This window comes from Protopterus annectens, chromosome 12.part0 (assembly GCF_019279795.1).
Source record: "Protopterus annectens isolate FY-2018-M chromosome 12.part0, PAN1.0, whole genome shotgun sequence".
Taxonomy (NCBI): Eukaryota; Metazoa; Chordata; order Ceratodontiformes; family Protopteridae; genus Protopterus; species Protopterus annectens.
Window position 1 is genome coordinate 483637105 of NC_056746.1, and position 13301 is coordinate 483650405.

Sequence of the window (13301 nt, forward strand, 5' to 3'; positions counted from 1 at the left end):
TACCTAATTAATCTTTACTAGCTTTAACTATTCCTACAAGATATCACAGTGCTAAAAACTTACATGTGAGCATAAGCAGAGTGCTGATAAGTTAGATGTCCAAATCAAAATGCCTCAGGTCTCTTGTGAGAAATAGTATTTAAACATTGCTAACAAACATGTCTCTAAGGCCATCCCAAAATTACATAATTTTTGACACTTAGGTTTTCCCAGTATTCATATTGCATCATCTTAACACCTGGTCCGAGTTCTCAGGCCACAAACTGCATTATTTAGCAAGCTAACACCTGCACAGAAACTTACAACAACAGAAGACATTTCACATGTATATACGAATAGAAACTAAAGCAATAAAGTACCTTCCACATCTAAATTCTAGTCATAATCTTTAGCCTTAAAACAATGGGCATGAAATCTTTATCCAGCCGCCCTCGGGTCGAATTCTAACATGAAAGGATACAACATGCTTCACTGGGCCAGTAGAGTGCAATGTTGTCACGTATTTTGCAGTTCCACATTTCACAGTGTTTTTTTACATTTAAAAACACAAGCCTGTATTTTACATTTATTTATACAGTTGATAGAATTATATATTAAATTCTATTTGACTAGGCTGGCAGCCTTCGCCCATCTCTCCCCAGTCGTCACACCCTTACTAAAGAGCTTCCTCTCAACAATCCTGACATGCCCTCTTCTCAGACCGCAAACACCCCCTATTTCACCCTAAAACTCATCCCAACCTCCGTCATCAAATTGCTGCTTCTTAAACTGAAGCCCTATTCTTTAGTAGATAATCTCCCACAAAATATATCAAGCTGGCTGCCAGTTCAATAGCCTGTCCCGTGTCTCTTCTAATTAACAGATCTATTGAGGAAGCATATGTTCCTTCTCTATGGAAAAAAATCTTTATCATCCAGCTTCATAAAGGAGGAACCTCATCTGATATATCTAATTTCAGACCGTTTGCCATATTGTCCCCTTTGGCAAAAATTCAGGAGAAGTGCATTCACAAGTAACTTCTTCAACATATTCTTCAGGAAAAGCTCCTGACCTCCAAACAGCATGGTTTTAGACCTGCTTATGGCATTACCACAGCCCTATTAACTTTCACAGATACTATTAACAAAGCAAAGATTAAGGCCAATGTGTTTCCTCTGTATTCTGTGATCTCTCTAAAGCTTTTGATCTAGTCTCTCACAAAAAAACCTGTACCAACAGTATTCCCTTAGGCTATCACAACCCTCACTCTTGTGTTTTAACAACTACTTAACCAAGATACAAGTCTGTTAAATGGCTCTCCACTTTTTCTCCTTTTCTTCCTGTCAATACTGGTGTTCCACATGACTCAGCCTTCTACTCTTTAATATCTTCATTAATAATTTACATAAATCATCTCAGTAAGCTTCCCTCATACAATACACTGATGAATGGACCCTAATATGCATTTATGGCAACCTAATACATCTTCAGAAAATTAGTGAAGAAGCCTTTAACTCTGTTGAAAGTTGGCTACAACATAATCACCTGCTACTAAATCCCAAAAAAACTAAATTGCTTCTCTTTTTTCCAAAATCACATTTCCATGGGAAAAAAACAACTTTAAAATGTCTTCCTTAAATAATACCATGTTTGAAGTTACCCTACGTACAAAACTACCTGGCATGACAATTAACAACAATCTTAAATTTGATATACATATCTGCAACAGCATAAAAAAACATAAAAAAACTAGGCTACCTTCACAGGATAAAGAAATTCCTCTGCCAGGATAACTCTAGCTACAGCTTATCTCTTACACTGTCTCCTGTATGGAACCCCTTTCATGACCAACCTACAACCTTCACTCAGTTCTAAACTTGAAAAGTGCTATAACAAAGTTCCCAGATTTGCTTGCAAGAAACCTTACTGGATCCACCACTGTTTAGCACTAAAAGCATTTAACTGGCTATCAGCCCCTTTGGAATTATTTACCCACAGCCTCCAAACAAGCTTTGTGCCTCATGAATGGAGAACAGCAACAGTTATCCCTCTATACAAAGGTGGGACATCTACAGACCCTGGAAATTACAGACCCATAAGTTCCACTTATCTCGTGCAAAGCCATGGAAAGAATTATCATGGAAATGATCAATAATGACACAGGAAACCTCCAGACACTGGACACAACCCAGTTTTGTTTCATCAAGGGCAGGTCATGCCTACTGAACCTGGTGGACTTCTTTGAGAAGGTTACCAAAGCAATGGATGAGGGCAATATGGTTCACAGTGCCTACCTTGACATGGCAAAGCATTTGACACACTACCCCAGTTGGGCATTGTTGACAAACTCAGCAGGTTAAGTATAAGCCTTTATGTCACCCAGTAGACAGCTAGCTGGCTCATAGACAGGATTCAGGAAGTTAGAACTTGTGGGGGGGGGGGTCCCCCCTCAGGGCTGTATTAGTTCATCAAAAGTTATTTTCACTGAACAGCTATTCAGCGAAAATCACTTGCGCAATTCACTGAATTTTCCAAGGGCAATGAAACAATTGCCCATCAGCACAACAGAACCTACAAATGACTAAATCAATCCAAGTGGGGAGCTTCACTCCCCACCCCCTAACTATATATATATATATATATATACCAACTCTGAGATCACACTACAGTGGGAAAAAAGACAAAGTTGTGAACTACTTAATTGCCCTTGGAAAATTCATCAAATTGCAGGTCATTTTCCCTGAATATGTGTCAATGAATAGTTTTTCACTGAAAATAACTTTTGGCAAACTAATACAGACTCTCCACCTCTACAAACTGGCCAGTCTCAAGCGGTGTCCCTCAGGAACTGGTCCTTGGACCATTCCTTTTTGGGATTTACTTTGCTGAAGTCAAGGCTAATGTCAGTGGCAATTACAGGATTGCAAATTAGGAGCTGTCATTGAATCACTCACTGGCACAAATGTCCTTCAGGAAGGGTTAACACAGACAACTGGTGTCAGAGCCATAGACTAAAACTAAATGCCAAGAAATGCATAATAGTATCTTTCAGGAAGTCATCCACTGCTGGTAACTGTCATATTGACAACATACCCCAGTAGTCAGGGACTTGGGGATACACACAGTCAGTAATCTAGCCTTTGGCTATTATGTCTCTAGAGTAGTGAAGAAATCATTCTAGGCTATGCAACTTATAAACTAGGTCTAAGAAAGTGATTGTTCCACTATTCCACATTCATCAGACCTGTCATTGAGTAAAATGCCCCCTTTGGCATGTACCTAACCAGGCATATCCAACAACTGGAATATTCACAGGGGTTCCTCACTAAAACAATACAGGCTGTAAGTAACATGTCCTATGCAGACCGCATCAAGGCCCTCTCTCTGTCTTCTGCCCCCTACAGACTGTTGAGGGGGAGATCTATGCCTGGCATACAAGGCATTGTCAGATCCTAATCTGATGGACTTTCTGTATATCCACAAAGCAAACAACACCAGAATTACCCATTCCAAAGACTTAAACTTTGCCTGTGATATAAATAGGACCTGCTGGAGAGCCAGGTATGTTTCCCAGAGACTACCTTTTCTCTGGAAATGGCACCCCTTCCATGTGAAGCAGAGTTCCTCCTCACCCCACCCCAACCCAACCCAAGTGTAACTTGGACAATTGGATGGGAAACAGGAAATTTGGCACCTATGTCTCTAACGGACAAAGGCAGCTTGCAAATGTTCCATCTCCCAAGCCTCAGTTTACAGTTATCAAGGTTACCGAATTTGTCACAGATTATGGATGCAATGCTAGGCTTAAAAAGGCCCTTAGCCTAATAAACACCTTTGAACCTATATATACACCATTCCTCTATCTGTACATTGTCAGTACAAGGCTTGTAAATGTGATGTTTGTGAATATCAATACAAATTGTATTACACTGGCATTATGTCTTCACTTAAACAGCATTATAAAATGTTTTATTGTAAATATTGTTTGCATTAAATATAATACCCTGGAGATTTTTTCCCCGGTCTCCGTTGAAAAAGGTCACATGTGCTCAGTGGAACTTCCCCAGTAAACAGGTGTCAATAAATAAAGTAAATATGTTACTATGATTTAGCGAGGTGTGCTTGCGTTTCAGTTAGGCAGGTTTGGGATGGACTACGGACAAACGTGGGCGGAGTTTACGTCACGGGGTTTATTATTTTATGTTAAATTTACTGCCCTGTGCTGCGTTACTCTGGTGATGCCGCATTTCTCTTTTATTTCTTTTTGACATATGAAGGAAAGATTTAGAATATTTTTAAAAATTATATACAACAAATTTATTGAGTAAATCATTTATGTTCTATCCCGTTTGACAGGGACAATGTGTGTGATAATCGTATTCATAAGGACTCCTCTCAACTCTCCCTGATTTTTGACTCAGTTTTAGCTCTGACCTTAAAGTCACTTAAAACGGGCTACTTTTGGAGAAACACCGGTGACTTGCACTTAATAATGATAATAATTAGAGTTATAGACTTGTATTTCAAAAATTGATACTAATTCACGTTTGCTTATTCTGTAATTGTCTCAAGTTACTACTCTAGTACTAATATTTTGAGTGCCCCTGACTTTATTGAGATTCGTTCAAGACAAGCTACATCCACAAGGAAAGCGTTTCCAAAGAACACCTTGATCAAGACGAAACTTAACGCTCACAGCTGTCAGTTCCGTTCACACAGCAAGTTCTCCAACGCGCGAAAACATTTGTAGGAGAGCTTTTGATTGGTTGACTTTTAGCCTCCTGTGTCCTGGTTGGGTGGATGTTTGAGGCGGAGCAAAGGTTGTGTCTGCATATGGAGATCTGAACTTCTTGTCTTTTTCCCAGGCTTGTGTTGATTAGCTCGGTATGTATTGTTTGTGTAGTTCTAACTTTTTTTTACGGAAACACTTGTTTAGTAATTAAGATGGGTCTGTTTGCAGAGTCTGTGTTTGAAGGATTTTGTATGTTTTATGGGGGGTAGTAATTATTTAAAGGGGTAGCCGAGCACCACGTGTGCAAACTCTGGCCCCAGTTATGTGATGAAACTGTTCTACTGTTTATTTTATCTTTTTTTCCCTTCTTTTGGATCTTGCTTATTGTTTCTAGTTTAGCACGCTTTTATTCGTATAAACCCTTTTGGCAGCAAATATTGTAGTTTTTTTTTTTAGTTTTCTGTGCGCTATTAGGTTTTGCGTCTACCGTTTCTACGTCTAAAAATGGATATACATGTGTAGTAATTAAAAAGCATCACATAGTGTTTGATGACATTTGCACTCTGTCTTGTACATGGAATAGTAGTTTCCGGGAAGTTGTTGCCACACGATTATACGTGTCTTTATAACGAGAGTGCTTGGCATCCCCAGATGCGGATGTTCACTTTGTAAAAAATCAATACTTTGCTCCCCTTTTACAGTACACCTTGCTAGAGTATGAGCACTAAGGGTGATGGAGGAGACATGGCCACTGTTTTGTTTCTTTCATTTCTAAGCACGTCTTTGCATATTTGTTACTGCAAAGTACTTGTTGTAGGTAGATGCATTTTCAGCACCAACGTCCCACCGCGATTCCCTTTTTGGTAGAGTTTGTCTTTTCCCAGGTTGTTTCCAGTCGATCATTTTTACTGTCTTGTGTGCGACGCTCTGTCATAGGGGAGTTGTGTTTAATTTTGGGTTGTTTTAATGGCAGAATGAACTACACTACACTGTAAAAGATAGTGTTTTACGATGAGTGTACTTGTGGCGTTTCTACCTTTTCAAATGCCCAAAGTTGGACGTTTTAAGTACCGACATTTTTTTGTGGAAAAATGAGGTTTTGCAGGGCAAAACATATATCCAAGGTCAGTGCAAAGGACAGAACTTCAGTTTTTGCCAAATAAAAGCTTATCCTTGTAGCATTTGAGTTGCTTATGCTATTTCATGCATCATTTAGGCGTTTCAGATACAAACTATTTTATGTGACTGTTAGAGAAAACTTGTGAAATATTTTTTGTCTGAAACTGTCAGGACATTTCCTATTATTTAGTCTCCTCCCACAGGGCACAACTGCCTGAAGAGGGGGTGACAACCCTATGTACTTGCCGGTACCCACTGCTCCCCACCTGTGTGTGTAAAACTTGTTCACTTTGTTTTTACATGCAATAAAAAAAAATGTGCGAGTGCCCCCTTATACAAACATAGGTTCATATTTGGTTACTGGGTTATTGACCCAAAGGTCTTTGTAAGCCTGGCTGTGTATACCTGATATATTAGTAGAGAAACCCAATGTAAAGGATCTTGCCTAAACTCGAGATATGAGTTGGCAACAACTGCCTATATCTAAGAGGGTCATGGGTGAAATCCTGAGCAGTTTTCCAGGCTATGCTTAAATGGGGTCATAGAGGGGCTTTGTTTGATGTGAACTGGTAGACTATTCCAGAGGCATGGCAACCTCTGAGAGACTCGTCTGCCTCTTCTGCAGGTCCTATTTATGTCGCAGGCCAGGTTAAGGTCACTGGAGTGGGTGACCCTTGTCTCATTTGACTTGCGATGTGCAGCATTTCTATTAGGTTTGGATCCGCGATTGCTCTCTAGGCTAGGCACAAGTTTCTTCTAAGTAGTCTATATGCTGCAGGGTACAGTGACTTCAGTCTTGGTGTATGATGTGTTGGAGACCTTGAATTTTCTTGGTTAGAAATATCTTGAGGTCTGTCGAGTTGCTGCAGGGGCCTGGTAAGTATTGCATTAGATTATTGGCCTGATGAGGGTTGAGTACAGGGGTGTTATGGCCTGTTTAGTTCTTGAGGTAATGCCTTTGGTAATGGTGTGCTACATATAATGTCTTCCTTACCACAGTAGACACCTGGTGGTCGAAGTTTAGGCTACAGTCAACTTGCGGTGCCAAGTCTGTCACTACTGCGTTGTTACTTAGGGTATTATTTATGTGGTAGTCTGCAGGGATATAATTTTTACTGAAGGGGGTGATGATGCGTTTTTTTTTTTGCATTGACTTTGAGTCCATGGCTTTGGCACCAATTGTTGGTTTGTGCAAGTCCCTCTTGAAGTATATTGACGTTGTTTGGGGATTCAGTGATTGCACCTAATTTGCAGTCATCAGCAAACTTAGTTAGCCACAGCCCCTCTGTTTTGGGCTGAACTTTGGAGAAGTATATTCCAAACAATAGGATTCCAGCACTTACCCTTGTGGAACCCCACTGGTGACAGGTCTGCTGATTGAGGTAAAATCCCCAGCTTTGACTGTGTGATCTGTTGGCGAGCCAGTTAGCAACCTACCTGATGATATTGTTTGTGTCTTTCGGCTTTTCCCGGTTAGGGGTTGTCACAGCGGAACTCCGGTCTGCTAATGATTGGCAGTAGAGTTTTACGTACTGGCTTGCCGGGCCTAACGCACAACCTTCAATGGAGGAACGCCCATTCACGCATGTCGCCACACAGAAGACGCTCTAACTGAGGATCGAATGGGCAACGTCTAACTGTGAGGCGACAATGCTACCGCAGCACCACCACCGCAGTCAACCTACCTGATGATGATATAAGGGTTGATATTCAACTGGAAGAGTTTATCAATGATGCCCGATTGTGTCAAAGGCCTTGGCTAAGTTAAGGTAGGCTGTATGCACAGATTTGCCTTCTTCAAAAACATCACCAGAGCTACAGACGAAGTCCACCAGGTTTAACAAGCATAACATGCCTTTGACAAAACTTTGTCAGATCAAGGGTTTGGAGATTGCATATATTCTTATTTATAAGGTCCATGATGATTCATTCCATGGCATTACAGATGAGGCTGGTTAAGCTTATGGGTTTATTGCTATACCATCTTTACGAAGAGGGGGTGATGGTTGCTGTTTTCCATTCAGCAGGGAGAAAACTAGTACTTGGGTTGTGGTTGAAGAGAGTACCTAATGGAGTTGCTAACTCATGTTTTAGACAATTTAAAATGCAACCTGGGGTGCCATTAGGTCCCATAAACGCTGTGTTTTTGGCTTTGAAGAGAGCATTAATGACTTGCTCTTTGGGGATGTAAGGTGGGGGAGATGTACAGGGAACACTTTGTGGAATGTTTGGAGGGGACGGGGGGGGTGAAATTTTCGCCAAAGCTGTCAGCTAATGTATTGGCTATTTTCACAGGATCAGCTTGTGTGATGCCATCCACAGCTAGTTCATCACACGTCTGGGTACTACCTTTTAGGTTACAGGTGTAGTTGAAGAATGTCTTATGGTTATCCTTAGCTATGGTTGCTAAACCTTTTTGTTTTGTTCTTTTTTTCTGAAGTTGACCTTGGAGGATTTTACAGAGGAGGGTGTTTTTCCAGTACAGTGACCTCTCATTCTTAGACAGCAACGTTTTCCGCTTGTTATACAACTTATTAGTGCTAGATGTCCACCAGGGAGGCTTGTTTTTTCTTGAGGACCTTGTTTTGATCCCGTCGGGTACAGCTGTGTCAGTATATCTGTGTAAGTGTTTGTTTGTACAGGGCATTTGTGTATATCTTAATATAGTTGTCAATGCCATCTGTGAGAACAGGAGCTTGGAAATTTATTTAAGCCATCCTTTAGGAGGGCATAATTAGCTTTGGTGTAATGTTTAGCCTGATTTCACCTAAGAGGGGTTCAGGTGTTAAAGCTACTTCAGATGTGACTGATTTGTGATCAAATTTAACCGTGAGGGTCGTATACTTGTGGTTGTACAACAGTCACCCATGTTGGTGAGGACCAAGTCGGGAATATTTGATCCCCTTGTGGGATTGCATACAATTTGCCACAGGGCATTGGTGTTAAAATCCAGGAACCTTTGTGCAAGCATGTAGATACTTGTATAAGTTTCCCAGTCAATGGGGGGATAGTTTAAAATTGCCCATGACTAGAGTGTCTGGTTGTAATTTGATTGACGCTAGTAGCTCCAAATAAACAGCTTTGGTATCTTGGTTCATTGAAGGGGGCCTACAGCTAACGGTGACTTGAAAAGGGGGATCTTTACCCATAGTTAGTTGAACTTGGAGTAATGCCACAGAGCTTTCCTGTCTAATCAGTCTAGAAATGCATTCATCTTTGATGAAGATAAGTGGTGGTACTCCTTTTTTTCCTCACACGTTCATTTTGCAGTTTGAAAGTGTGGAAAGTATTGTAGCCTTGTAAGGCCGGGGTACTCTGTGTGGCCCTGAACCAAGTTTCTGTGACTGCACAGACATCAGTATCCACCAGGGAGAGGAGTGCTTCCAGAGAGTGCAGTTTGATTTAAACTCCTAGCGTTTAGCAGCATAACCTTAGTTTATTTGCGTGATATTTTAACGTTGGAAAATTTGTTCTTGAGACCTTGCCTAAAAAGGCACTATGGAGGAGGCAAGTGTCTTGGCCAGTAACTGAAAGCCTTGAGGTGACAGGTGAAGACCATGTCTGATAAAGCGGTGTGGTCTATTGACCCTGTCATCCCAGGCTGACAGGAACTGAATCCCCTTAGAATGACACCAGAAACTAAGCCAGTTATTGAAGTCAAGTAATTTTTTTGTTTATATTGTGGTATCATCCTAGATGAGGGTAAGTAGTGCTGACTTCGATAATCTTCTGATTCATTCAGAACAAGGTTCTCAAGTGCAGTTTAAATCGACACTACTGTCAATGTTTTAGCATTTATGTTTGTGTAGGCTGCCCTTGTTCCATTTATTCTAGGCATTTGTGATTGTGAGATATCTGGATGCTTTGGTTGGCACTTTTATCAGCAGTTTTTGAAAGCCACCTTTTGATACATGCCCATTAATGAAGAATTTCTGACCTGGCGGGTGGACCATGTAACAATAAACCTTATACCAAGACAAATATTTCCATATAGTTAGGAGTAAAAACATCATCTGTAATTTTTAAGTTAGAATTTGTTTAAAGTTAGAATTTGCTTACACATTTAAGATAAGACTTATGATGTGCTGGCCGGTTGTCTAGCTTGAAATGTCAAGCTAACAAACATTTAGAGTGGTAACGCAGGAAAAACTGAGTACCTGTTTTATTGTGCAGCTGTGTCTCTCTGTGTCAGTCTGACTTTTTATGCTGTGTCTGAACATCTTAAGTGTGCAGTTGTGTTTTTAACTTACTGTGGTAGGCAGTGTTTCAAGGAGTGTATGATATCATACTGTAGTGTGGGTTAACTTGGTGGCTTAATGTCCCTTACATGTTCATTATCCAAAATTCAGCTACGTTTGCTCTCTTTTTATCAAGCATACGTTGTCAGTCTGAATTACGTGAGTTGCTACTGTAGACAAGTATGTGTTGTACCAGCAAAGTAATAGTTCACGTACACCGCAAGTAAGCATAAGTAATAAATAGCAATCTTAAGAAATGGGAAACACTGGACCTGTGGTCAATCCTGTAACTTGTCTCATCTACCAGTATTTGTACAGCTCATTTCTCCCATTTGCAATACTTTTATGCTTCTTTATTTGTGCCACTATGTTTAGTCCCTGTTGTCGTTCCTCATAGTGCATCTTGCACAGAGGCTATTGACAGAGTAGTTTTGCCTTGGAGTCACTAGCAGTTTTTTTGTCTACACTAATAATGGCAGCCTTGTGTTAAGTGCAGTCACAGTTTGGTGGGGCTGCCTTGGGATTGTCTGTTTAGCTGTAAAAGTTGGATGGCACTGGCATTTATAACCCCACACACACACTTTTTTTTTTCTTAACCATTTTGTGTACTTCCATTTTCTTAAATTTCTAACACTTTTTCCTTGCCATCTTGTGCGAGTTAGTTTTTCTTGCCATTGACATGCATTTTTGTTCCCTCCAGTGGATATATTAACCCAAATTTCCTGTTGTGTTGCATTTTTTTTTCCCCTGTTGGGCTGAAAAAAAGTAACTAGGTCGAGATTACCACTTCCTGCCTTGCAGTTGCTGAAGGCACTGTCATGTGTTGCAGCCCTGCTTTTCTTGTGGAGTAGGAAGCATGATGGATGCCAACTCAGACCTTAATGTTTTGAGTATGTTTGAGGGTTGCATTAAAGATTTTTGGTTACTCCTAGGAGTACCATGTCATCCACTGTGCTTATACTGATGTAGTATGCAGTGACATCACATGCTTCTTGATGTGTCTGCTGAGCAAAGATGCTTTTTGCCTGCTAAGAAGATAAAGACACTTTGGTAGATACTCCAACTTCCTCCTTTCCCGTCCTCACTGCAGTAGATAACAGGCAGTTGGCTGGATGAACAGCTGTACTCCAGTTGAACTTGCAGAAGTAGATAATTCTGGGCTTTTCTTTGATGTAGGCAGATGGTACCCTTTTCTCTCCACAGTATGTTAATTTAGTGGTATAGCGGGGGGGAAAGCGTCTCACTTTGCTATGAGCATTTATGCAATAATGCGTGTCTCTTCTCCGAAAAGCACATTCACTGACTTGCATTTCAGTGTTCATTTATGTTCTTTGCCAATTGAAACTTTGCTGGTAGTACCCGTGTTAACCAAGGCATACAGATTTACAACACAAGAAAATAAGTGCGAGCAGTTAAGTGAACTAAGGATGTTGTACATGGCCTTAGCATCGTAAACTGTAGCCTTTTCAGACATCACTAGTTTAAAAGAACATGTGATGAAGGCTACTTGAGACGGAAGCATTTGCTATTCCTTGAGTGCAATCATTTGATATGTATGAAGTCAACATTCATGATACAAGTAAGGATTCAGGGAATAACTGTCAACCTTTAAATACAGTGCATAAAAGTAAAAGTTAATCCCCTTTAAAGTACGCAAACTGCCAATCCAAACAGTGATGGATAAGTTCGTCATCTGCATTTTGGAAGCATTGCTTGTCTAATGAATATTGTGTAAGTGTTTAACTTTTCAAAGTACCTAATAATTCTTGTGTATGCTGTGTTGTGCAAGTTTGTGAATCTGGTTAGATGTCCCTTCTAAAGTAGTAGTAAAGTTCAATTCAGCCTCTGTTCCCCACTTTTAATTTGGAAAATTGAACTGTTGCAATTTGAGTAGCAGTTTTAACATGAAAGTCTATGTATATTCATACATTGTGTGATATATATATATATATATATATATATATATATATATATATATATATATATATAATACACACGTGTATGTGTGTAATAAAAAAATATATATGTGTGTGTGTTTGTGTTTATAGGTAGGTACTAGGCTATCGGCCCAAGGGCCTACGTAAGCCTAGCCAACAAGGTTCCCCTGGCTTACGCCACCCAAGAAAGTTATTTTCCTGTGCCACTGTCGAGCAGAGACACTATTTCCCATCCACTCATCAAGATTTTTCTTGAGTGCTAATGAAGAACTTTGCTTGACATAGATGGGTAGCCTGTTCTAGAGTATGGGAAGTGTCTGGGACGGGAATCTATCCCTCCAGCATGTCCTGTTTATTGTGGTGACAAGGTTTGTCCCTAGAGCGTGTAGCTCTGAGGGATTGGGATTTCTTTAGGTGTCGCATGTCCAACAGCTCTGGGTTTGACATTAGCTTTATATGTTGGGCAGAGATCACCTCTGAGTAGGCGATATGCTATGGAGTAAAGCTGGAGCTCTTTGAGATGGACAGTGTAGGGCATTTGTTTGAGGCCAGTAATTCTCTTTGTGAGGTACTTCTGTGGCCTTTCCAGCTGCTGCAGATGTCTTGAGGTACATTCCAAAGGGGCATTGTACTCTATAATGGGTCTGAGTGTCGAGTAGAGGGGAACAATAACCTCTTTTTTTTTTTTTTTCTGGATGAGAACACTTTTATGATGAGGTATGCCACGTAGAAGGACTTCATGACTGCTGTGGCGGTGTGACTATCAAAGGAGAGACTACTGTCCACCTGGGTCCCAAGGTCTCATCACACATTCGGTGTTGAGTAGATTGCTGCCTATGTGGTAGTTCATGGGTACAGAGTTTTTACCAAAGGGGATGACACTGTACATTTTGGCATTGAGCTTGAGGCCATGGCTATACCAGGCATCTGTCTCGGCGAGGCTCTTCTGTCGGATGTCCACATCATTTTGGGACTTGACTATGGCTCCTAGTTTGCAGTCATCTGAGAACTTTGTTAGCCAGAGGCCTTCTGTGTTAGCCTGTACTTCAGAGAAGTAGATACCAAACAGGAGAGATCCCAGGACGGGACCCTGTGGTACTCCACTTGTCACTGCTTTGAGGTCAGATTTGGAGTTTGCAACCTTTACGGTGTGGGTTCTGTCAGTGAGCCATTTGGCAACCCATCTTGTGACGTAGGGATTTATACCTAGTTTAGTGAGTTTAGCTATAAATCCAGAATGGGGGTGGTGTCGTAAGCCCTGGCGAGGTCAAGATAGGCTGTGTGAACCACCTTACC

The 13301-nt window shown here is 40.8% G+C and overlaps 1 protein-coding gene across 2 annotated transcripts in view; it reads left to right on the forward strand.

Annotated features, from left to right (window-relative positions):
* Positions 1-4744: 4744 nt before the first annotated feature.
* Positions 4745-13301, forward strand: part of SHMT1 (serine hydroxymethyltransferase 1) — a 437170-nt gene continuing 428613 nt past the window's right edge. The window contains exon 1 of one of the 2 annotated variants that reach the window (XM_044089588.1): positions 4745-4863. Coding sequence is in view for 1 of the 2 variants with exons in the window: in XM_044089587.1 (XP_043945522.1) it covers positions 5803-5835 (33 nt within the window). In the remaining variant the exon portion in view is untranslated. Of the gene's footprint in view, positions 4864-5787; positions 5836-13301 lie in introns of those variants that run through there. The other variant, XM_044089587.1, reaches the window with a different exon arrangement.